Here is a 26,663-nt window from a genome sequence, read left to right on the forward strand (position 1 = left end):
TAAAACTATTTATTGAAATTCCTTAAAATGATAATGCGCTGTTGCCATTCACAGAAAATATGTCTGATTAATTTGGTGACATTGAATCTTATAAGCTTCATTTAGTGTTAGTGGTTGGTGTGGAGTATTGGTAGTGGGCTCTTACTTAAATGTTGAGAGTGACTAACTTATACAAAGGCTCTGGAGAAACTGTGACTTTAGAGAGTAATAGATAAGAAAAAGTATTGTCAGTTCATTTGCCTGTTTAAAAGCTATTGGCTTTATGCCAATATTGCTTAGATTGTGTATAGGATATTTTCAGATAATTTATAAATGTTATTTGTTGGTATATTTTCAGAATATAATGAATAATGATAAATCATCCCTTTTCAGTATAACATATACAGAGGATAATTCAAAAACAAGGTAAAGATGGCTTAAGGACACTTCATCAACTATTATGTTTGCATTTTAAGTAACATATGCAAATTATCTTATGCAAAGTAATAGTAAAATGGAAGGTAGTATATTTATGCCCTCCTTTAAGAGAAAACTGCTCTCTGATATTAGAATTCCTTTTGGGTAGGTAATGATAAAAGAGATAGATATATTTTAAAATATGTCAAAAATAATGAGTCATGACAGAACAAAAAAAAATGCAAACCTATAATTCTACTTGAGAAGCTGGAAGCTCCCCTTGACAAAGCATTTTTTTTCTCTTAAATTACTACAGAGGCCACAAACAGAAGCTTCTGAAAAAAGCATAAATATATTTTTACTGATTAAGCCATGTAATTATAAATCTCTCATATATTTAGAAAGTTTATTTGGAAGAAAGGAAGCTATTGTGCTTCCTTATAGTATTCCAGTAGTGTTTGCCAGTACATGCAAGATAAGCCATATGAAATACACATATCATTCTGCTTCAAAAGGACAGAGACAGAAATTGATCTCTTTGCAAGCTACAGGTAGGCATTAATATATTGTATCGGGTTGTGGTAAATGTAAACTTAAAGGTAAAAATAGGGGTGTAATGTGTACTTTATATAAACCTTAAATATGTTTTTATTATATGAAATACAATTTATAATCTGCATGGAGAAAACAAGGTTTTCTTTTTAATAAAACAAAGTTCTTCAGTTATTAAAAAATCCCTTTTCATAATTGAGCTGCTCCAGTGTAGTTAAAAACACTATTTAAGAGAAGAAAGGTTAGAGAAATGAAATAAAAGGTTTATCTGAAGATTTTCAATAAGTAAGCAAACACTGCTAAACTGAGGATCACTTTCTAGCTAAACTTTCCCCCCTCCCCATATTGCTACATATGATTTAAAATGACTGCATCTATTTCTTTGAGAAAACAAACACAACTCATGTCATAAGATACACTTACCTAATCAGTCTGGAGGTTAATGGTGGTGGTGGGAGTCATAGACCAATATGAACTAAAAGATCAGGTATGTTTTAGGAAAGCAATTCCTCTTTAATTATCCAAAGAATACATTTTCAGGCATGAATTAAAGGTAATCCATTCTCTCTACCTCCCATTTCAAAACACAGTCAAGAAGCAGTCTCCCGCCCTTCCAGAGAGAAACACAGCAGACACACATAAGAAATATGCTTTGGACTTGTCTTCGGAATTCAAAGCAAGAAGCAATGCTGGTCCTGTAGAAATCCAGACCCCAGTAGCAGAATCATGTTGAACTTATTTTTAGCATTTTCTCAGATCCTTCTATGAAATTTACCGGCTGATTACGCCTCCTCCACACATGAGTTCACTTACACAGTGTTTGGTACGGCAGTAGAGGTGATTTGGCTAGGCTCTGAGGATCACAAACAGCAATAGCATACTGTAGCTTAAAGCCCACTCCGTGGCAGTACCATCAGCATCATCCACAATATGTTGCTTGAATCCCCTCTTACACACCAGAAAATACTAACTGTGGACGTGAAGGAAAGGAGCAACTTTAGCTGGGTTTCTGCATCACTGAGAGCAGTTTGCAGACTGCTGATTTGGAGCTCTTTCGCCGGCAGCCGGGAATTCCTCAGCACCACGGACAGCGCCAACAACTGGCTTCTGAGCCCAGCTCGGTCGAAATCCGGAGCTGCTTCTTTAGACGAGGCTAGAGTGTTCTCTAAAGCAGTCGCACTTTATACAGCTGATGCATGCATTAGGAGTGGGAAAGACATTTTACACGCGAGATACCTATTGGCATTGAAATTAAAATAAAAAATACAAAACATTGTAATTATGCCTAATGCATTCTTAGATGGGCTGCAGAGATGAAAGTTCTGGAAGAGCATTGCATTTAGATTTAAGCCATCTGCAGTCTTGATTATTATTAATAGATAAAACATAATCGTTGTCAAAGAATCTCTGAAACTGTATGCTCCCCGCTTCTATTCGACCCTTTGGTTGCAGAAAGACTTTCTCCATGCTACACGATTAAACTTCAGGTCTTCCTGCAGCTTGGATTTGATTAAAAAAAAAAAAAAAAGTAGCCCTGTTCTGCAGTTTGTTCTCTAACATTCAAAATCAATCTCCTGTAATTCATCTAGTCTGTCATTAGGCGTCATTGTAAAGCTGTTTCTTTCAAAGCCCTAGCAAAGATGTTCTGTCTCTAAATTCTTATCAAAATGAAAAAGAAAAAAAGACCCAGACACAAATAAATGAGCAAGAAGTTATTTTTTTTTATTGGTAACAGTATGAGCACTAAAATACATGTCCAAAGGATGTTTAAAGCAAATTGTAATTGTTACCTGCTGGCATATTTAACCAGATAGTTCCTGGTTTGGGACTGACTACGTAAGGTTTTTTCAAACCTTAAAGGGGATGCCGTCCATAGTTGGATATGCTGACCTCAAGACCATGTTCGAACAGTGCCATCAGAGCCTCCGGAAAACAAATACTGTCCGTCATGAGAAAACACGACTGTGTGAGCCTCACTCTCGTGGCCCATCAATTTGTGAATCTGCCCTGATTTAAGATCTAGCAAATGGATAACCCCACTGCCACTCGCCTGAGCTAAAACTTGACCTGAGAAAGAGAGAGAACAGACACAGAGAGAGAAAGAGGGAGAGAGAATATCAAAGTTTAATTTCAAGCAGTCACAGTTTCCAAGCAATGAAATACACAATTTAGTTTCAATTGTAATTCAAGAGACTCATATTAGACGTCAGTCATTAAATATAAGCTAACTCTCATTTGTACAGGAAATAATTCCAGTCAAAATTAAGACATGTCAATGATTATAAAATTTTAAAATAAGGAAGTAAAGCCTAATACTCTACCTATTTATCAAATGCCCTCCTAGTTTCCTTATATTTGGAATTAATAAATAATTTTGAGAAGAGGAGGGTGAAAACAACTAAGCAATGCAGGTTTCTTTTTCAACTGAATTATTTGTAAAAAAAAATATCCAAAGCATAGGTTTAAAATCTATGTCCCTGTATAATGGATAATTTACATGTTAAATTTTGCATTATACTTTAACTTGTTATAATTATGCTAAATCTTTACTTAGTTATAATAATATACATTTATGCTTTAAAAATTATGACACTTATGAACTTTTTTTGGAGTTGAAGTGAAAATAAATACCTCCAGTTCAAGAATGACTTGGGGTTTTTACTCTAATTTAAAATTCAAAATTCTGTTAAACTAAATTTATATTACATAAGAGCTAAATATAGTACAGAGTATTCTCATAATTTTTATACTGTATAATTTTTAGTGAATAATTTCCTTCAAGTGAAAAATATATCAGCAATCCAATTCTAATGCTTTTATTAAAGAGGTCTGATAACAAACTATCAGGGAATTTAGAGGTAAGTAAAAATAATGGAATATGTTTACATAAAGTCTATGTGGGGCAAAAGCACAATAATAGGACTACCTATGGGATTATCTAATCATACTTAGAAGGCATATTATCATTCCAGTAATAATATTTAAAACTGATTTTCCAACAATCCAGATACTAGATTTTGTACCTGATGTGAATAATTCCATGTAATCTTTATAAGAGCTAATGATAAAATAATATTAACTTCATTATATGGGTGAACAAAGAGAGGTTTAGAAAGGTGAAGGAGCTTGCTCAAGAGGAAGTATGCATGGTATGGAGGATGGAGGGAGGTATCATTAAATCACAATCACTTTGAATCCAGAGCCTGGATTTTTAGTCATTGTGTTTTCTGCATACAGCATGGTATTTTTATCAATGATGCCCTCCTGACAGATATTAAGTGGGTGATATATTGTGAAAACAAAATTTGTCTGTTTCACAGTAAAGATTCTTAAATGATGTTGTCATAAAAGTCACAGTGAAATATTTAATCACAAATTATACCCCAAAGTATCATGAATATTTTGAAAACAGGGAAAAGTTATAAAAGTAAAGCTAACCATGATAAATATGGCCTATTTGCAAACCTTTATAACTACTGGGCTTCTTCATCTAGAACAAAACCTGACACAGCAAAGATACGTAGGATGGATTAGAGTGTCCAAAGAAGCAGATGTGAATATTTATTATAAACCTTCTTCTACTAAGTCTTTGCTGACAGAAGCATTACATATGGATTCCACTTCTAGACTCATTCTATAGGCAATTGCTGCTTGTGACTTTCCTAAGAGTCAAACAAATAACTTTTTTTGTAGTCTTCATATAACAGACAGGAAAGGGGTAAATATTATTTTCTATTTTTGAAATGAAACACAGTCAAAGCTCATAAAGAAAAAGGAAAAGATTTAGCTTTAAACCATTATCTTTTGTTGAAGTCAAATCAGTAAAAATCATAATTGGAAAAGTTTATGGAGGTTCTTGGTAATTTCTGAAAGTTCAGTGAAATAGAGAATATAATATTAGAACCTAATGATAGGATTATAAAATTCAGCAGCACCATGCCCCAGGTGTTTCAAAAGTTTGTCTTTCATAGAACAGATTTTAGTAAGTTTATGATGAGGTTTTTCAGGTTTACTTGGATTCATTTACATAAGATTGCAAGATTGTGATTATATGTATAACTTATTCCTAAAATGTGTATAAATTTATAATCATGTTCAACTTTATTTAAAGTATATGGGATTATTACATGGCATACAATGTCTGACCTAAAAATAGCTTTAATGGGAATTGAAATGCTAAACGCTTTCTAGGCTAGAAGATTTTCAGAATTACTTACTAGGATGGGTCAACTACCACATTACTACCTAGTTGGTATGAGAGAGGTGGCACTGTCAAAAAAAAAATTATAGTATGATTAGTGGTAGCATCTCTAGAGAGTGGAGTATTTACAGACGTGTATAGGTATCTCTCTAAATATCCTGGTGATTGGCAATGAAAAATAAATCAGAATATAAATCATTTGTCATCCCAATGCAGAGTCTTAATTAGGAATTAATTATTTATTAATTAAGGAATTAATTCCTTAAGTAGGAATCAAATTATGGGGAGCATTTATGTACTACTTGGTCAATGGAACAAAAATATGTAGAGACAAAATTTTTAGCAGTACTTAGAGAATTTATAAAAACTTATGCTAATGCTTGTGTTAAAGTTAATATGCCTCCTTAAAAATATGAAATAACAAAAAAAAAGTGATAAATTATATATTTGTACTTCAAATATTTTGTTAAAATATTATAACACAATTTAACCAAGACAATTGTCTTGTAACATGTAATTCCTGAATAGATTATTTAATATGTCATTTAGCCTACCCAGAGCAATCTATACTTTCAACGCCATCCTAATCAAAACACCATCAGCATTTTTCAAAGTGCTGGAACAAAAATTTGTTAGCTGGAACTAAAATTTGTATGGAACCAGAAAAGACCCTGAATCACCAAGGAAATGTTGAAAAAGTAAAACAAAGTTGGGGGCATCACATTGCCTGATTTCAAGCTTTATTACAAAGCTGTGATCACCAAGACAACATGGTACTGGCACAAAAACAGAGACATAGACCAGTGGAACACAATAGAGAACCCAGGTATGGACCCTCAATTCTATGTCAAATAACTTTGACAAAGCAGGAAAAAAATATCCAATGGAAAAACTCTTTTCAATTAATAGTGCTGGGAAAATTGGACAGCTATATATAGAAGAATGAAACTTGACCATTCTCTTACACAAAGATAAACTCAAAATGAATGAAAGACCTCAGTGTGAGACAGGAATCCATCAAAACCCTAGAGGAGAACATAGGCAGTAATTTCTTCAACATCAGCCGCAGAAATTTCTTTCAAGACATGTCTTCAAGGACAAGGGAAACAAAAGTGAAAATTGATCAAGATCAAAAATTTGATTTGATCTTGATCAAGATCAAAAGCACAGCAAATGAAACAGTCAACAAAACAAAGAGGCAACCCACAGAATGGAAGAAGATATTTGCATATGACATTACAAAGGGCTGATATCCAAGATCTATAAAGAACTTCTCAAACTCAACACCCAAAAAACAAAAAAGTCAAAAAATGGGCAGAATACATGAACAGACAATTCTCAAAAGGAGATACACAAATGGTTAACAGACACATGAAAAAATATTCATCATCATTAGCCATTGGGGAGATTCAAATCAAAACCACATTGAGATATCACCTTACATCAGTTAGAATTGCCAAAATCAACAAGACAGTAAACAACAAGTGTTGGAGGGGTTGTGGAGAAAGGAGAACCCTTTTACACTGTTGGTGGGAATGCAGATTTGTGCAGCCACTTTGGAAAACAGTGTGGAGCTTCCTCAAAAAAAATTAAAAATAGAGCTACCATATGACCTAGCGATTGCACTACTGAGTATTTACCCCAAAGATACAGATGTAGTGAAAAGAAGGGCCATATGCACCCCAACGTTCATAGCAGGAATGTTCACAATAGCCAAACTGTAGAAAGAGTCAAGATGCTCTTCAACAGATGAATGGATAAAGAAGATGGGGTTCATATATACAATGGATAATTGAATACAATATTACTCAGCTGTCAGAAAGGATGAATACCCAACTTTTATATCAACATGGATGGAACTGGAGGAAATTATGCTGAGTGAAGTAAATTAAATAGAGAAAGTCAATTATATGGTTTCATTTACTTGTGGAACACAAGGGATAGCATGAAGGACATTAGGAGAAGGAAGGAAAAATGAAGCAGGGGGGAATCAGAGGGAAAGATGAACCAAGAGAGAATGTAGACTCTGAGACTCTGAGGGGAGGGAGGTGGTGGGATTGGTTGGCCCGGTGATAGGTATTAAGGAAGGCATGTGTTGCATGGAGCACTGGGTGTTATATGTAAACAATGAATCTTGGAACACTACATCAAAAACTAATGATGTACTGTATAGTGACTAATATAACAATAAAAAAATTTAAAATGTCATTTAGCAATAATAATTATACCAAGTTATGAAATATATATTCCATTAACATCACACAGATTGAAAATATATGATTACAAAACATAATTAATAAACATTGATTTAAAAATAGAAATAGCCAAGTTGATTCATAAATGTATTTTATAATAAAATAAAAATATTTGAATATTATGCAAAAATTGACTTGCTTCTCTTCTTTTGTTAACATTTAAGTTATTAGGATGACGAAACTTTTCATAGAATGGGAATGAAATAAGCAGACTGGGGAAAAGATTGAGATAATTTTTTTAAATTTAATTTAAATTTTTTCAGTGTTCCAAAATTCATTGTTTATGCACCACACCCAGTGCTCCATGCAATACGTGCCCTCTACAATACCCATCACCAGGCTCACCCCCCAACCCCCCCTCCAAAACCCTCAGTTTGTCTCTCAGGGTCCACAGTCTCTCATGGTTTGTCTCCCCCTCTGATATACGCCAACTCACTTCTCCTCTCTATCTCGCAATGTCCTCCGTGTTATTCCTTATGTTCCACAAGTAAGTGAAACCATATGATAATTGACTCTCTCTGCTTGACTTATTTCACTCAGCATAATCTCCTCCAGTCCCTTCCATGTTGATACAAGAGTTGGTTATTCATTCTTTCTGATGGAGGCATAATACTCCATTGTATATATGGACCATATCCTCTTTATCCATTCATCCGTTGAAGGGCATCTTAGTTCTTTCCACAGTTTTGTGACTGTGGCCATTGCTGGTATGAACATTGGGGTACAGGTGATCCTTCTTTTCACTACATCAGTATCTTTGGGTAAATATCCCACGATGCAATTGCAGGGTCATAGGGAAGCTCGATTTTTAATTTCTTAAGGAATCTCCACACTGTTTTCCAAAGTGGCTGCACCAACTTGTATTCCCACCAACAGTGTAAGAGGGTTCCCCTTTCTCCACATCCTCTCCAACACTTGTTGTTTACTGTCTTGTTGATTTTGGCAATTCCAACTGGTGTAGGATGGTATCTCAATGTGGTTTTGATCTGAATCTCCCTGATGACTAATGATGATGAACATTTTCTCATGTGTCTGTTAGCCATTTGTATTGACATAATTTTCTCATTGCTATTCTTTCATATAAATAACTCAGTATATATCAACAGCAAGTGCCTATGACTATCTTTTCACATATCTCTGAAAAATGTAATCAATTCTTATTTTTAGTTATTAAGATTTCAAAATACTTCATTGATTAAATCAGCATCTTTTTTGATGACCAATGGAGTCTGAATGAGAATTGCATCTGTTGCTCTCCATTTTAACCCTACTGGGCGAATTTGCCAATTGCTTTTGGCTTAAAAGACAAGCAGTAAATTTCATCTACCCAAAGTATTGCTCTGCTATTAAATGAGACAGCCAACCTCTGAAAATTAGTAGGTCTCTGAAATTTTAGTTCCAAATAAATGTATAACTTTAAGATGATATAGCTTCCTTATGCTTTGTTTTAAAAAGTGAATTTAAAAAAAAATGTTTAACAATATCTTAAGCAAAGTTGTCTCGATTGAAATTGGTATAAAAACTTGAATATTTTAATATACTTTTTAAAGCACATTAACAATAGAATTTCTTGAAGATGTTTATAAAGTGAATTATCCCATTAAAATAAAGTGGTAAAATTTTATCTGGGTATATGTAGTCACTTCAGATAACCAACAAATTGGGAAGTCTTAATCCCATGCTAGTAGAATGTGCAAATGAAATATCAGCACTTTTTCAAAGTGAAGAGTTTTTAATTCATTAAAGATACACATTTGTCTGAAAATTCAATTTGATTTTAGGAATACACACCTGGAATAGCCAAGAGTTGTTTTAAACTTTTCAACATTTACTCGCCTCCTAACCAAGACAAATTCTTCTTAAGATTTCAATAAACAGGGGCGCCCGCATGGCTCAGTCTGTGAGTGTCTGCCTTTGGCTCAGGTCATGATCTCAGGATCCTGGAATCGATTCTTGCATCAGGCTCCCTGCTTAGTGGAGAACCTGCTTCTCCATCTGCCTTGTTCCCTCTCCCCTGCCTCATGCTCTCTCCCTCACTCTCTCAATAAATAAAATCTTAATATATGTATGTGTATATATATATACACATATATATATATGATTTTATCTTTTTTATTTTTTTAAGCTTTTTAGATGTATTATTTGACAGAGAGAGAAACAGTGAGAGAGGGAACACAAGCAGGGGGAGTGTGAGAGGGAGAAGCAGGCATCCCGATGAGCAGGGATCCAGATGTGGGACTTGATCTCAGGACCCTGGAATCGTGACCTGAGCTGAAGGCAGACACTTAAGGACTGAGCCACCCAGGTGCCACAAGATTTTATTTTTAAGTAATCTCTACACCCAACATGGGGCTCAAACTCACAACCTGAGATCAAGTCACAGGCTCCACCAGCTGAGCCAGCCCTGTGCTTCAAGGTTACAATATTTTTGACACCAGTTGTGAGGAGTTAAGGTGTGACATAAATAGGAATACAAAGACTCTTAGGACATTTTTTAAGTAGATAGTATATGAGTACATTTCTTTCAGGTTTATCAGAATGACCTGAAATAGTAGCCATCACTTATTGGGGATCTAGAGCTACATATGTTACTTCATGTGTTCTGTACTTAACCCTCAGAGGTAGATATTCTCTCTTTCAAGCCAATGTTTAACTCAGAAAAGGTAAATCTGGGATTTGGGTCAAAATATTTATTATTCAAAAAGTCTTGCTTCATTTACTCACTTGAGTGTGTCTTTCATAAATTAAGATTCAGATAAGTGTAATACTTTGGGTCTTCTCTATGAATGTCACTGAATTTCATATGGTAAATAGGCTCTTAAGCTTAATGCTTGTGTTAATCTCAGAAGTCTTTCCTTCAGTGTTGATTTTACTACTTTGTGGAACTCTGAAACTAAACCATCCATATTCCTGTGGGAGACATATGTATCTCCATTAATTCTTTTTAAAAAGACTTTTACTTATTTATTTGACAGAGAGAGAGACAGCGAGAGAGGGAACACAAGCAGAGGGAGTGGCAGAGGGACAAGCAAGCCTCCTGCTGAGTGGGGAGCCTGATGCAGGGCTTAATCCCAGGACCCTGAGATCATGACCTGAGCTGAAGGCAGACTCTTAATTAATGACTGAGCCATCCCGGTGCCCCTCTCCATTAATTTTTAAATGTATAACCTTCTCATGCATATATTGTACATATTAAAAATCATACCCAACTGATAAGGATTCATGTTAAATCCCTTCTCACATTTCTAGCAAAATTATCTCTTTAGTGTTTATATTTCTATTTTAGATACAATATTATCTGTTTTCCAGACTTCAAGGTATAGTGACATTCATTTCTCACTTTTACTCCTTCTCTATCCTCAGCCCAAGTTCTATCCATTCTTTTTTTTTTTTTTTTACTAATTTTCTATAGTTCACTTATTTAAAACTGTTATGTCCACAATATTATAGTCCTTGTTTTCATTTGACAGGACTATTGAGATGGTACACCAAATGATCTTTTTATTATAATTTATTTACTTTAAAACCTACATATTAACTCCTAAGGTATATCTTCAATTATGTCAATCCTATTTTAAAATACCATAAATTTGAATAAAACACCACCAAAAGCAGCAACAACAGCAACAACAAAGAGCCTCCTTACAACTCTGACATTCTCAGGTTTTGTTTTCGATCCAACCATCTCATTTTATTAAAAAAAAAAAAAAAAAAAAAAAAAAAAAAAAAAAAAGCTGAGATGAAGACTTGCCCAAGGTAAGAAAACGTATCTATGGCAGTTGAAGAACCTGATTGAAATCAGATCTCTGATTGCCAAATCTGTGTTTTTCCTATTCCCTTCTGACACTGAATATTGTTCTAGTATCTAGTATGACTTTCAAGACCTCTCCACTCCCATACAAAATTGGCATCTATTCAACCAAGTACACTTTTACAAGAATCCTATATTCTCCATCAAATGATATCTCATCATTTCTTGAGTATATTTTTCATTTTCCCATCTTTGCATTGTTGCTTCTGTTATTCCCTCTGGTGAAATATTTTTGTTAGCTATTTCCATGGTCTTCAACTATATCTTCATGTAAAATTCGATCTATGTATTAAGTCCTGTTTCAAAATGATTTTCTTCATCTTGTTGGTATAAGGCATCCCTAGTGGAGATTTTCCTATTCTGAGCATTCATTGCATTTTATTGGTACCATTCATGTCATAATAAGATATCATAAGTTATAGTTAACTGTGTATTTATGTCTTACCTTCTTAACTTTGTACTTACTGGTGAACAGGGGCATGTCATATTTTTGCATTACCACCCCCCAGCTTAATATATTGGCTGTTACTATGTATCACTATCCTCAGTGATAGTAGTAACAGTTTTCATGACTACATTTTTTAGTCTAACAGCTCTAAGCCCTTTATACATGTTATCTCATTTTATCCTCACTACAACCCTATGGGGTAGATATGTACCTGCACTATACTATTAAAGCATTTATGACTCACATGTAGCTATTGGACCATGGAAATGCAGCTGGTGAAACTTGAAATACATTATAATTGTAAAATGCTCACCATTTTCAGACTTTAGGAATAAGATACAAAATATTTTATTAGTAATTTTATATCGATTACATGTGATAATATATTTTAAAATTAATTTCACCCACTTTTTAAAAATGTGGCTACTAAAAATGTAAAATTATGTATGTGGTTCACATTACATTTCTACTGGACAGTGCTAGCACATATCCTCCTTCATACAAGAGGAAAATGGGGCTTAGAGATGAAAGCAAATTCTCCAAGGCCACACAACTTAAGTAATGGAGTCTTCACTTGGGGGCTATATGTCTCCAAATCCCATACTCTTATCCTCTACGTCAGGTCCTAATACCTCTGAATGAATTTTTATTGATTGGCTCAATGTTGTCTCTCCTACTGTGATTAAGCTGCCCTTACTAAAATGCAGTATGAGTCACAATAAACATCTCTTGGGTGTGCAGCACCAGTTTCCAGCTAAATCTGTGCTTGCTCCTAGGAATACTTTAAAATTAATTTCTATTTAAGTACAAGAAATATTTCAAAATTTCATTTCTGTGGTTACCCTAATGGCACTTATTGACTTCAAGAATCTTATTGTACAATTAGCTTCCTGGGAATAAGGAGGAGACTTAGAAAAGCAGCTTTTATTCTTTTAGAGCTCAAAAAGTCCATCCATGTACCCAACATTCAACAGTGCCTTAGTAAGGAAAAATCAAAACAAATAAAAAACAAACAAACAACACCTCCACAACTTTAGATAAGTGTTTTACATTAAGATGTTATAAAAATTTATGTCATTTTTTTGTTCTAGGGGAAATAAACAGGAATATATTATCCTTCCAATGCTTATATGCTTTCAACATTGATTGACATCCTCTCAGACTAACTGAAACAGGTACAATAAACACAGTAAATACAGTAAATTTATCCAATTCCTTACATCAGCTGTTCATTAAAAGAGAAAGTTCTTGTTTTGTTGAAATATTTCAACTTTGTTTTGAATGGAGAATTTCTTTAGAATTAAAGAGAAATTTAAATTTTTAGATTGACAAAATTATCTAAGGGAGAGTTATTGGGAACTCAGTTATCAATTAATATTCTCTGAAATTCCAAATAAAAATTGTGAGATGCATAAAACATTTTTTTATAAATTCTGGTAAGTATATGGTGTTATATTAGTGTCAGGTATACAATATAGTGATTCAACAATTCTATAAATTACTCAGTGTTCATCATAAGAAATGGACTCTTAATTCCCCTTTCACTGGTTTCACCCATCTTATCACCCACCTCTCCTTTGGTAACCATCAGTTAGTTCTTTATAGTTAAGAATCTGTTTTCTGGGGGCACCTGGGTGGCTCAGTGGGTTAAAGCCTCTGCCTTCAGCTCAGGTCATGATCTCAGGGTCCTGGGATCGAGCCCCACATCGAGCCCCGCATCAAGCCCCGCATCGGGCTCCCTGCTCAGCAGGGAGCCTGCTTCCTTTCCTCTCTCTGCCTGCCTCTCTGTCTACTTGTGATCTCTGTCTGTCAAATAAATAAATAAAATCTTAAAAAAAAAAGAATCTGTTTTCTGATTTGTCTTGCTTTTCTTTATTCATTTGTGTTGTTTCTTAAATTTCCCATATTAAAGAAATCATATGGTATTTATCTTTCTCTAAGTGACTTAATTTACTGAGTATTATACTCTCTAGATCCATCTATGCTGTTGTAAATAGCAAGATTATATTCTCTTTTTTATGACTAAGTAATAACCCATTATATATGTGGCATCCCTTCTTTATCCACTCATCTATCAATGAACACTTGGGCTGCTTCCATAATTTGGCTATTACAAATAATACTGCAATAAACATTAGTGTGCATATATCTTTTCAAATTACTGTTTCTATATTCTTTGAGTTAAATACCCAGTAGTGGAATTACAAGATCATATGGTAGTTCTATTTTTAATTTTTTGAGGAACCTCCATACTGTTTTCCATAGTGGCTACACCAGTTTTCATTCCCATCAACAGTGCACAAGTGTTCCTTTTCCTCTACATCCTTGTGAACACTTGTTTCTTGTGTTTTATGATTTTAGTCATTCTGATAGGTGTGAGGTGATACCTCATTGTGGTTTTGATTCATTTCTCTGATGATTAGTGATGTTGAACATCTTTTCATGTGTCCATTGACCATCTGTATGTCTTCTTTGGAGAAATGTCTGGAAATGTCTGTGCATGTCTTCTGCCCATTTTTAATCGATTTTTTTTTTTTTTTTGGTGTTGTATAAGTTCTTTATATATTTTGGATACTAACCCTTTATTGGATATGTCATTTGTAATTTTTTTCCCACTCAGTAGGTTGCCTTCTAATTTTCTTTGTTGTTTCCCTTTCTGTGCAGAAGCTTTTAATTTTAATGTAGTCTTAATAGTTTATTTTTGCTTTTGTTTCCCTTGTCTCAGGAGACATATTTAGAAGGATGTTGCTGTGACCAACACCAGAGGACTTGCTGTCTGTGCTCTCTTCTAGGATTTTTTTTTTTATTTTAATAAACATATAATGTATTTTTATCCCCAGGGGTACAGGTCTGTGAATCGCTAGGTTTACACATTTCACAGCACTCATCATAGCCCATACCCTCCCCAATGTCCATTTCCCCCCACCACCCTCTCCCGTCCCCCCTCCCCCCAGCAACCCTCAGTCTGTTTCTTGAGATTGAGTCTTTTATGGTTTGTCTCCCTCCCAATAACATCTTTTCATTTTTTCTTTTCCTACCTCCCCCCAAACCGCCCCCCCCCGCCTTGCATCTCCACTTCCTCATATCAAAGAGATCATATGATAGTTGTCTTTCTCCGATTGACTTATTTCGCTAAGCATGATACCCTCTAGTTCCATCCACGTCGTCGCAAATGGCAAGATTTCATGTCTCTTGATGGCTGCATAGTATTCCATTGTGTATATATACCACCTCTTCTTTATCCATTCATCTGTTGATGGACATCTAGGCTCTTTCCACAGTTTGGCTATTGTGGACATTGCTGCTATAAACATTTGGGTGCACGTGCCCCTTCAGAGCACCATGTTTGTATCTTTAGGATATATACCCAGTAGTGCAATTGCTGGGTCATAGGGTAGCTCTATTTTCAGTTTTTTGAGGAACCTCCACACTGTTTTCCAGAGTGGTTGCACCAGCTTGCATTCCCACCAGCAGTGTAGGAGGGTTCCCCTCTCTCCGCATCCTAGCCAGCATCTGTCATTTCTTGACTTGTTAATTTTAGCCATTCTGACTGGTGTGAGGTAGTATCTCATTGTGGTTTTGATTTGTATTTCCCTGATACCGAGTGATGTGGAGCATTTTTTCATGTGTCTGTTGGCCATCTGGATGTCTTCTTTGCAGAAATGTCTGTTCATGTCCTCTGCCCATTTCTTGACTGGATTATTTGTTCTTTGGGTATTGAGTTTGATAAGCTCTTTATAGATTTTGGATACTAGCCCTTTATCTGATATGTCGTTTGCAAATATCTTCTCCCATTCTGTCAGTTGTCTTTTGGTTTTGTTCACTGTTTCCTTTGCTGTGCAAAAGCTTTTGATCTTGATGAAATCCCAATAGTTCATTTTTTCCCTTGCTTCTGTTGCCTTTGGCGATGTTTCTAGGAAGAAGTTGCTGCGGTTGAGGTCAAAGAGGTTGCTGCCTGCATTCTTCTCAAGGATTTTGATAGATTCCTTTCTCACATTGAGGTCCTTCATCCATTTTGAGTCTATTTTCGTGTGTGGTGTAAGGAAATGGTCCAATTTCATTTTTCTGCATGTGGCTGTCCAATTTTCCCAGCACCATTTGTTGAAGAGGCTGTCTTTTTTCCATTGGATATTCTTTCCTGCTTTGTCGAAGATCAGTTGACCATAGAGTTGAGGGTCTATTTCTGGGCTCTCTATTCTGTTCCATTGGTCTATATGTCTGTTTTTGTGCCAGTACCATACTGTCTTGATGATGACAGCTTTGTAATAGAGCTTGAAGTCTGGAATTGTGATGCCACCAAGTTTGGCTTTCTTTTTCAATATTCCTTTGGCTATTCGAGGTCTTTTCTGGTTCCATATAAATTTTAGGATTATTTGTTCTATTTCTTTAAAAAAATGGGTGGGATTTTGATAGGGATTGCATTAAATGTGTAGATTGCTTTAGGTAGAATAGACATTTTCACAATATTTGTTCTTCCAATCCATGAGCATGTAATATTTTTCCATTTCTTTGTGTCTTCCTCAATTTCTTTCATGAGTACTTTATAGTTTTCTGAGTATAGATCTTTTGCCTCTTTGGTTAGGTTTATTCCTAGGTATCTTATGGTTTTGGGTGCGATTGTAAATGGGACTGACTCCTCAATTTCTCTTTCTTCTGTCTTATTGTTAGTGTAAAGAAATGCGACTGATTTCTGTGCATTGACTTTATATCCTGACACTTTACTGAATTCCTGTATAAGTTCTAGCAGTTTTGGAGTGGAGTCTTTTGGGTTTTCCACATATAGTATCATATCATCTGCAAAGAGTGAGAGTTTGACTTCTTCTTTGCCAATTTGGATGCCTTTAATTTCTTTTTGTTGTCTGATTGCTGAGGCTAGGACTTCTAGTACTATGTTGAACAGCAGTGGTGATAACGGACATCCCTGCCGTGTTCCTGACCTTAGCGGAAAAGCTTTCAGTTTTTCTCCATTGAGAATGATATTTGCGGTGGGTTTTTCATAGATGGCTTTGATAATATTGAGGTATGTGCCCTCTATCCCTACACTTTGAAGAGTTTTAATCAGGAAGGGATGCTGCACTTTGTCAAACGCTTTTTCAGCATCTATTGAGAGTATCATATGGTTCTTACTCTTTCTTTTATTAATGTATTGTATCACATTGATGGATTTGCGGATGTTGAACCAACCTTGCAGTCCTGGAATAAATCCCACTTGGTCGTGGTGAATAATCCTTTTAATGTACTGTTGGATCCTATTGGCCAATATTTTGGTGAGAATTTTCGCATCTGTGTTCATCAAAGATATTGGTTTGTAATTCTCTTTTTTGGTGGGATCCTTGTCTGGTTTTGGGATCGAGGTGATGCTGGCCTCATAGAATGAGTTTGGAAGTTTTCCTTCCATTTCTATTTTTTGGAACAGTTTCAGGAGAATAGGAATTAATTCTTCTTTAAATGTTTGGTAGAATTCCCCTGGGAAGCCATCTGGTCCTGGACTTTTGTTTGTTTGGAGATTTTTGATGACTGTTTCAATCTCCTTACTGGTTATGGGTCTATTCAGGTTATCTATTTCTTCCTGGTTCAATTGTGGTAGTTTATACGTCTCTAGAAATGTATCCATTTCTTCCAGATTATCAAATTTGTTGGCGTAGAGTTGCTCGTAGTATGTTCTTATAATTGTTTGTATTTCTTTGGTGTTGGTTGTGATCTCTCCTCTTTCATTCATGATTTTATTTATTTGCATCCTTTCTCTTTTCTTTTTGATAAGTCTGGCCAGGGGCTTATCAATCTTATTAATTCTTTCAAAGAACCAGCTCCTCGTTTTGTTGATTTGTTCTATTGTTTTTTTAGTTTCTATTTCATTGATTTCTGCTCTGATCTTTATGATTTCTCTTCTCTGCTGGGTTTAGGCTTTCTTTGTTGTTCTCTCTCCAGCTCCTTTAGGTGTAGGGTTAGGTTGTGTATTTGAGACCTTTCTTGTTTCTTGAGAAAGGCTTGCACCGCTATATATTTTCCTCTCAGGACTGCCTTTGTTGTGTCCCACAGATTTTGAACCGTTGTGTTTTCATTATCATTTGTTTCCATGAATTTTTTCAATTCTTCTTTAATTTCCTGGTTGACCCATTCATTTTTTAGAAGGATGCTGTTTAGTCTCCATGTATTTGCGTTCTTTCCAAATTTCCTCTTGTGATTGAGTTCTAGCTTCAGAGCATTGTGGTCTGAAAATATGCAGGGAATGATCTCAGTCTTTTGGTACTGATTGAGACCTGATTTATGACCCAGGCTGTGGTCTATTCTGGAGAATGTTCCATGTGCACTAGAGAAGAATGTGTATTCTGTTGCTTTGGGGTGGAATGTTCTGAATATATCTGTGATGTCCATCTGGTCCAGTGTGTCACTTAAGGCCTTTATTTCCTTATTGATCTTTTGCTTAGATGTTCTGTCCATTTCAGTGAGGGGAGTGTTAAAGTCCCCTGCTATTATTGTATTACTGTCGATGTATTTCTTTGATTTTGTTATTAATTGGTTTATATAGTTGGCTGCTCCCATGTTAGGGGCATAGATATTTAAGATTCTTAGGTCTTCTTGTTGGACAGACCCTTTGAGTATGATATAGTGTCCTTCCTCATCTCTTATTATAGTCTTTGGCTTAAAATCTCATTGATCTGATATAAGGATTGCCACCCCAGCTTTCTTCTGATGTCCATTAGCATGGTACATTGTTTTCCACCCCCTCACTTTAAATCTGGGGGTGTCTTCGGGTCTAAAATGAGTTTCTTGTAGGCAGCATATTGATGGGTTTTGTTTTTTTATCCATTCTGATACCCTGTGTCTTTTGATTGGGGGCATTTAGCCCATTCACATTCAGGGTAACTATTGAGAGATATGAATTTATTGCCATTGTATTGCCTGTAAGGTGACTGTTACTGTATATTGTCTCTGTTTCTTTCTGATCTACTCCTTTTAGGGTCTCTCTTTGCTTAGAGGACCCCTTTCAATATTTCCTGTAGAGCTGGTTTGGTGTTTGCAAATTCTTTCAGCTTTTGTTTGTCCTGGAAGCTCTTTATCTCTCCTTCTATTTTCAACGATAGCCTAGCTGGATATAGTATTCTTGTTTGCATGTTTTTCTCATTTAGTGCTCTGAATATATCATGCCAGTTCTTTCTGGCCTGCCAGGTCTCTGTGGATAGGTCCGCTGCCAATCTAATGTTTTTACCCTTGTATGTTACAGACTTCTTTTCCCGGGCTGCTTTCAGGATTTTCTCTTTGTCCCTAAGACTTATAAATTTTACTATCAGGTGACGAGGTGTGGACCTATTTTTATTGATTTTGAGGGGTGTTCTTAGCATCTCCTGGATTTTGATGTTTGTTCCCTTTGCCATATTAGGGAAAGTCTCTACAATAATTGTCTCCAATATACCTTCTGCTCCCCTCTCTCTTTCTTCTTCTTCTGGAATCCCAATTATTCTAATGTTGTGTCGTCTTATGGTGTCGCTTATCTCTCGAATTCTCTCCTCGTGGTCCAGTATTTGTTTGTCTCTCTTTTGCTCAGCTTCTTTATTCTCTGTCATTTGGTCTTCTATGTCACTTTCTTTGTCACTTCTATGTCACATTCTTTCTTCTGCCTCATTTATCCTAGCAGTGAGAGCTTCCATTTTTGATTGTACCTCATGAATAGCTTTTTTGATTTCAACTTGGTTAGATTTTAGTTCTTTTATTTCTCCAGAAAGGGCTTTTATCTCTCCGGAGAGGGTTTCTCTAATATCTTCTATGCCTTTTTCGAGCCCGGCTAGAAACTTCAGAATTGTCATTCTGAACTCTAGATCTGTCATGTTACCAATGTCTGTATTGATTAAGTCTCCAGCCTTCGGTATGGCCTCTTGTTCTTTTTTTTGAGGTGAGTTTTTCTGCCTTGTCATTTTGTCCAGATAAGATTTGCTTTCTCCTGCTGTGGAATTCCGCTGTTCTTGGTGACTGAAGTTGGTTTTGGCTGGGTTTCTTGTTGATCTTCTGGGGGAGGGGCCTGTTGTAGTGATTCTCAAGTGTCTTTGCCGCAGGCGGAATTGCACCGCCCTTGCCAGGGGCCGGGCTAAGTAATCCGCTCGGGTTTGCTTTCGGGAGCTTTTGTTCCCTGAGCGCTTTCCATAGAGTTCCGGAGGATGGGAATGAAGATGGTGGCCTCCCAATCTCTCGGCCCGGAGGAGCCGAGAGCTTGGGGTTCCGCTCCTCAGTGCGCTCTCAGAGCAGAGCGCCAAACCGCCCCGCCTCCCTGGCCTGCGGTCGCGCCTTGAGGAAAGCAGTCAATTGCTGGAGCTGGAGAAAAGCGCCAGGTCGCTTCTGTCTCCGTGGCCTCCGCCCGCACTCCGAGCCCACCCAGCCTGCTACAGGCACAAGGTAACCCCGGGCTTAGAGCTCACTCCTCGGCTTTGTCGCTGTAGCCGGCTTCCCCGCTCTAAAACCTGCAAGCTCTGCAGCACTCAGACACCCCTAGTCCTTCTGTGACCCCGCGGGACCTGGGGTTATGCTGACCCCACCTGGGTTTCCCCCCGGTTTAGCCTCTGGAGCGATGTCTCCCAGTGGAGCCGACTTTTAAAAGTCCCGATTTTGTGCTCCCGTTGCTCCGCTGCTTCCCGGGAGCCGGCCCCTCCCCCCGGGGTCTATCTTCCCGTCGCTTTGGATTCACTTCTCCGCAGGTCCTACCTTTCAGAAAGTGATCGATTCTCTGTTTCTAGAATTGTTGCTCTTCTTCTCTTTGATTTCCCGTTGGATTTGTAGGTGTTCACAATGGTTAGATAAGCTGTCTAGCTGATCTCCTGCTACCCGATGTCGTCTCAGCCTGCTACTTCTCCACCATCTTGACTCCTCCTCCTCTCTTCTAGGATTTTTATGGTTTGGGATCTCACATTTAGGTACTTAATCCATTTTGAGTTTATTTTTGGGTATGATGTAAAGAAGTGGTCCAGTTTTATTCTTTTGCATATAGCTATCCAGTTTTCCCAACACAATTTTTCTTTATTCCACTCCATTTTCTGGCCTCCTTTGTTGAAGATTAATTAACCATATATTCACGATTTTATTTTTGGGATCTCTATTCTGTTCCATTTATCTATGTGTCTATTTTTGTATCAGTACCATACCATTCTGTCTACTATAGCTTTGTAGTGTATCTTGAAATCTGGGATTGTGATACCTCCATCTTTTTTCTTCTGTTTCAACATTGCTTTGGTTATTTGGGATCTTTTATAGTTCCATACAAATTTTAGCATTGTTTGTTCTAGTTCTGTGAAAATGCTGTTGGTATTTAATAGGGATTGCATTAAATCTGTAAATTGCTTTGGTAGTATGGGCATTTTAACAATATTTGTTCTTCCAACCCATGTGCATGGAACATCTTTCCATTTCTTTGTGTCATCTTCAGTTTCTTTCATCAGTACTTTGTAGTTTTCAGAGAACAGTTCTTTCAATTTCTTGGTTAAGTTTATTCCTAGGTATTTTACTATTTTTGGTGCAATTGTAAATGGGATTGTTTTCTTAATTTCTTTCTGCTGCTTTATTATTAGGGTATAGAAATGCAAGAGATCTCTATATATTGATTTTATGTTCTGTCACCTTATGAATTCATTTATCAGTTCTAGTAGTTTTTTGGTGGAATCTTTAGGGTTTTATATATATTGTATCATGTCATCTGTAAACAGTAGAAGTTTTACCCCTTCCTTACCAATTAGGATGCCTTCTATTTCTTCATCTTTTCTGATTGCTTTGCCTGGGACTTCTAGCTATGTTGAATAAAAGTGTTGAGAGTAGACATACTTGTCTTGTTCCAAATCTCAGGGGAGGATCTCTCAGCTATAAGTATGATATTAGCTGTGGGTTTTTCATATGGCCTTTTAATGTAGAGGTATCTTCCCTCTAAACCTCCTTGATGGAGGGATTTTATAATGAATGGATGTTGTACTTGTCAAATTCTTTTTCTGTATCTATTGAGATGATCATATGTTTTCTATCTTTTCTCTTGTTGATCTGATTTAACATGTCAGTTGCTTTGTGAATATTGAACCACTCTCACATCTTGGGAATAAATGCCAGTTGATCATGGTGAGTGATCTTTTTAAATGTATTGCTGGATTCAGTTTGCTAATATGTTTTTGAGGATTTTAGCATCTATGTTCATCAGAGCTATTGCCCTATAGTTCTCTTTTTTGTTGTTTCTTTATCTGGTTTTAGTAACAAGGCAATGCTGGCCTCATAGAATTAATTCAGAAGTTTTCCTTCCTCTTAAATATTTGGGACAGTTTAAGAAGAATAGGTATTAAATCTTCAATTGTTTGCTAGAATTCTCCTGTAAAACTATCTAGTCATGGATTTGTTGGGAGTTTGTTTATTAATTACTCAATTTCACTACTAGTAATTAGTGTGTTCAAATTTCCGTTTCTACTTGATTCAATTTTGTGAGGTTCTGTTTCTAGAAATTTATCCTAGGTTGTCCAATTTGCTGGAATATAATTTTTCATCAGATTCTCTTACAATCCTTTGCATTTCTGTGATGTTGGTTATTATATCTCCTTGTTCATTTCTAATTTTATTCGAGTCATCTTTTTTTTTTTTTCATTTTTAAGTGTATCTCACTAAAGTCATATCAACTTTATCCAGGTCCTGGTTTCATTGATATGTTCTATCATTTTTTTAGTTTGTATTTCATTTACTTCTGATCTAATCTTTATAATTCTTTCCTTTTACTGGTTTTGGGTTTTGTTTTACTTTTTTTTTTTTAATCTCCTTTAGGTGTAAGGTTCAGTTATTTATTTGAGATTTTTCTTGCTTCTTAAGGTAAGCCTACATTGCTACAAACTTTCCTCTTAGAACAGCTTTTGCTGTATCCCAAAGATTTTAGACTGCTGTTCTTTCATTGTCATTTGTTTCCATGTATCTTCTGATATCCTCTTGATTTCTTAGTTGAACTATTCATTGTTCAGTAGCGTGTTATTTAGCCTCCATGTATTTGTGTTCTTTCCAAAAATTTTTTTTTTTTTTTTTGTGGTTGATTTCTAGTTTCAATAGTATTTTGGTTGGAAAAGATGCATGGTATGACCAATATTTCTAAATTTGTTGAGACTTGTTTTGTGGCCAAATATGTGACCTATTCTGGAGAATATTCCAGGTGCACATGGAAAGCATGTGTATTCTGCTCCTTTGGGCTGGAATATTCTGAATGTATCTGTTAGATCCATCTGGTTCAAAGTGTCATTCAAAGCCACTATTTCCTTGTTGATTTTTTGTTTGGATACTCTATCCATTGATATAAATGGGGGTGTTAAAATCCCCTACTATTATTCATTACTATCAATTACTTCTTTTATGTTTGTTATTAACTGCTTTAGGTATTTTGGTGCTCCCATATTGGGTGCATAAGTATTTACAATTGTTATATCTTGTTACATTGTTTCCTTTATGATTATATAATGTCCTTCTTTTTTTATTGCAGTCTGTTTTAAAGTCTATTTTGTCTGATAAAAATATTGCTACCCTGGCTTGCTTTTCACTTCCATTTGTATGGTAAGTGCTTTTCCATCCCTTTACCTTCAATCTGAATGTGTCTTTAATTCTGAAATGAGTCTCTTATAGGCAGCACATAGATGGGTCTTGGTTTTTTAACCATTCTGTCATGTTGTGTCTTTTGATTGGAACATTTTGTTCATTCACTTACATTCAAAGCAATTACTGATAGGTTTATATATATTGTCATTTTGTTACTTGTTGATGGTTTTGTAGTTCTATGTTCTCTTGCTCTTTTCCCTCTGTTTGCTGGTTTTCTTTAGCGATATACTTTGGTTCTTTTCTCTTTATATTTTGCATATTTATTGCTGGTTTTTGATTTGTGGCTACCATTTGGTTTGTACATGACATCTTTGCATATAGCAGCCTAAATTAAGTTGATGGTCTTTTAAGTTTGAATCCATTCTTTACTTCTCTCCCCCCTGCTTCAGATATATAGTGTCATACTTTACATTGTTTTATCTTGTGAACCCCTTGATTGATTTTTATATATATACATATATATATGTAGAAAAGTAGGAAGCTCTCTAGCTTCCTACTTTTGTTTAGCTCTCTTGCTATGATTTTGTCCTGTTCTTTCATTTGGGACATATTCCTCTGTCTCCTCATTTTGTCTAACTCTCTGTGTCTGCTTCTATGTGTAAGGAAAGTGGCTACGTCTCCTGCTCTTGAAAATAGTGGCCTTATGAAAAGAGGTCCTGTAGTGCCCTGCAGTGCAGTGTTCCCTATTCACTAGAACCTGGTGCTTCAATGTGTCTCCTATGTGTGTTACATGCTCTATACTGTTGTGGCTTAGCTGCATTTGTCTTCAGTCCAGTCATCTGCAATGGCTTTCTTTGCCTGTTATAAGTAGAGTTTTGTCTCTGTGTTGTTAGTGGGCCAGTCTGGGCTACCTTGAGCTTGAGTTGAGTCAGACCAGGTGTTTGCCGGAGATGCAGTAGCACAGAACTGCAGGCTGCTTTCCCTGAGTTGTCCCCTGAGAAGTCTTTGTTGGTGGGCAGGGCCTGCAGTCGGACCAGTTTTCTGTCCCTGTCCACTACTGGGGCTGCAGTTGGACTAGTGTGTGTGTGATTATCTTCTCTACCAGGGGCAGGAGTCACCCGGAGTGGTGCTGGCTCTTGTCATGGTTGCTTGCACACTGTCAGCTTGTTGCACCATTTTGGATAGCTCCTGCCAAGAATGTAGGAGAATGTGGGGCTGGGATGCATATTGCCAGCAAGGTCCACAGTGGTCTATTGCAGGGCACTTGAAGCTGCCTGATTGGGGTGGGCAAAGTTGGAGGAGGCAGTCTACAGAGGAGTACAGGGGTAGAGCGTGCAGTGTTAGCAGGGTTTGCTATGGGAGAGACTGGGAGCTAAGGCCTGCCTTGAGGAGGAGTGTCTGTAGGAGAATGCAGGGGCAGGGCACACTGTCAGCAAACATGTTAGCAAGATAGGTGGAGAGTGTTGTTGTTGTTCTGGTTCCTGTAGGTGTCCTTGTATCTAGACTGGGGGCTGGAGTAGGGAAATAACAACCACCAGCTACTTTGTTCCTGGAGAATTTCCCCAACAATCCTTGTCTCTCCAGCACACACACTCTGTGTGTATAAAGATATCTCCCTCCCATAGACTCCAGACATTTTTCAAATTGTTGTTTCTATGCTGTATCTCTGTGGGGCTGCTGGCTGTGCTGTCTCTTTAAGGTCGGAGACTCAGCTTCCTATCACCCTCCTGGCTCTCTCAGAGCCAAACCAGATGATTTTAAAGTTTCAGGTGTTAAGCCCTGCTGATCATAAGAACTTGCAAAATTATAGCTCTCTGGTTTTCAAAGTCAAATGTTATGGGAATTCATCTTCCTTGTGTGGGTTCTCCTTGCTGGGGTGCCTGGTATGAAAATCTGTTTATGTCTCATCCCCACATCCACAGTGATCCTCCCGTGGACAGTCCCACAGGTCCTTTTAGCTTCTGACTACATCTCTGCTCTTCCTACAATCTTCAATATGACCTTTATTTACATTTAGCTGTGGAGAGTCTACTCTGACAGTCATTTTCTGGGTTATTTACACTGATGTGGGTTATCTATCTGTATCTGTGGGAAGAGGTAAGCTTAGGATCCTCCTATTCTTCCATGTTCTCTCTCTCTCTCCCTTGCATAGAACAGTGTAATAAAATAAATTGGTAGTCAAGTTTTAAGAAGATACTGCTTCAATACTTTCTAAAGTAGTATATTCATTGGCCAAAATGATGCCATTTGTAATGGAACATCTAAATAAGGAAAATAGGTAGTGTAGATTTTAAAATTTACTAAATTATGTTGACAGGAATCTTTGATTTTTCTTTATCGGAGGAATAATTCACCACACTAATAAATGTATCAAAAATTGAGCTTTGAAAGTTGAGCTGCTTTGGGAAAATCTTCCACAGCGTCCTGTTTAATGGGATTCATTAAATGTTGTACATATTGAAGCTATAAACTTATCATTTGGAAAGTTAATTTGGAAGACATACTTTTTACCCTGTGTCTGTACACTTATATTGACAAAAAGGTCACAAAGTTCACTTATAAATCAACCACATTACAAAGTATAATTTGACAGCAATTCTAAGTGTCAATAGTTGGCTAAAACTGCGCAATTTTCTATTATGTCATCAGGAATAACATCACTCTGGGGATGCCTGGGTGGCTTAGTTGGTTAAGTGTCTGCTTTTGGCTCAGGTCATGATCCCAGAGTTCTGGGATCAAGTCCCACATTGGGTTCCTTGCTCAGTGGGGAGCCTGCCTCTCCCACCGCCTGCCACTTCCCCTGCTTGTGCTCTCTCTCTCTCTGATAAATAAATTAAAAAAAAATTTAAAGGAATAACATCACTCTGGATTAAACACATATGTCTGCATTAATGAAATTCTGCTCTAAGAAATAGAAGCAGACTCAAAACTTTTAAGTTTGTTACAAATAATGGAAATGTGAATCAAATACATCATTACATTTCTCATTAAAATAACTTCAGTAATTCCTCATGATTATTCATGCTTTGTTTAAAGGTTGAATATGTTCCCCAAAAGAAATAAAAATACCCATTTACATTTCATTCAAATTAGTCTCATACACAGATCATAGGAAATTTGTTTATCACAAATACACAAAAGTGAAGTCTAAAAAATTGTGTGCCACATATAAAATAACATATCAGAGAAAAGAGGCTTTGATCAATAAGGAAATGGTTTTTATACACATCAGAACCAATTTGAAGCAATTCTCTCGATCAATATAGATAGGCAGAAATGCTTTTCAGCATTTATTACCTGTGGAGAGTATTATTGATTAATTGTATTGATTTTTAGAATGCCATGTGGAGAAGCATCTGTTGTTTCTTTAAAAGATGCCTCAAAATGAAAAGTACCAAGAAGCTATTTAAGTTTTGAGGATTTGCATTAATGGCTCAACCTGGGTCATCACTCAGAATTTCAAAAACACCA

At 36.4% G+C, this 26,663-nt stretch overlaps 1 protein-coding gene across 2 annotated transcripts in view; it reads right to left on the reverse strand.

Annotated features, from left to right (window-relative positions):
• Positions 1-2,839: 2,839 nt before the first annotated feature.
• Positions 2,840-26,663, reverse strand: part of SPAG16 (sperm associated antigen 16) — a gene marked incomplete at both ends in the record, with an annotated part of 1,046,083 nt that continues 1,022,259 nt past the window's right edge. For both annotated transcript variants that reach the window (XM_080799476.1, XM_080799475.1), the window contains one exon: positions 2,840-3,015. In XM_080799476.1, the coding sequence (XP_080655602.1) occupies positions 2,840-3,015 (176 nt within the window). The remainder of the gene's footprint in view (positions 3,016-26,663) is intronic.

The sequence above is a fragment of the Martes martes genome (assembly GCF_963455335.1).
Source record: "Martes martes genome assembly, chromosome: 3".
Classification (NCBI taxonomy): Eukaryota; Metazoa; Chordata; class Mammalia; order Carnivora; family Mustelidae; genus Martes; species Martes martes.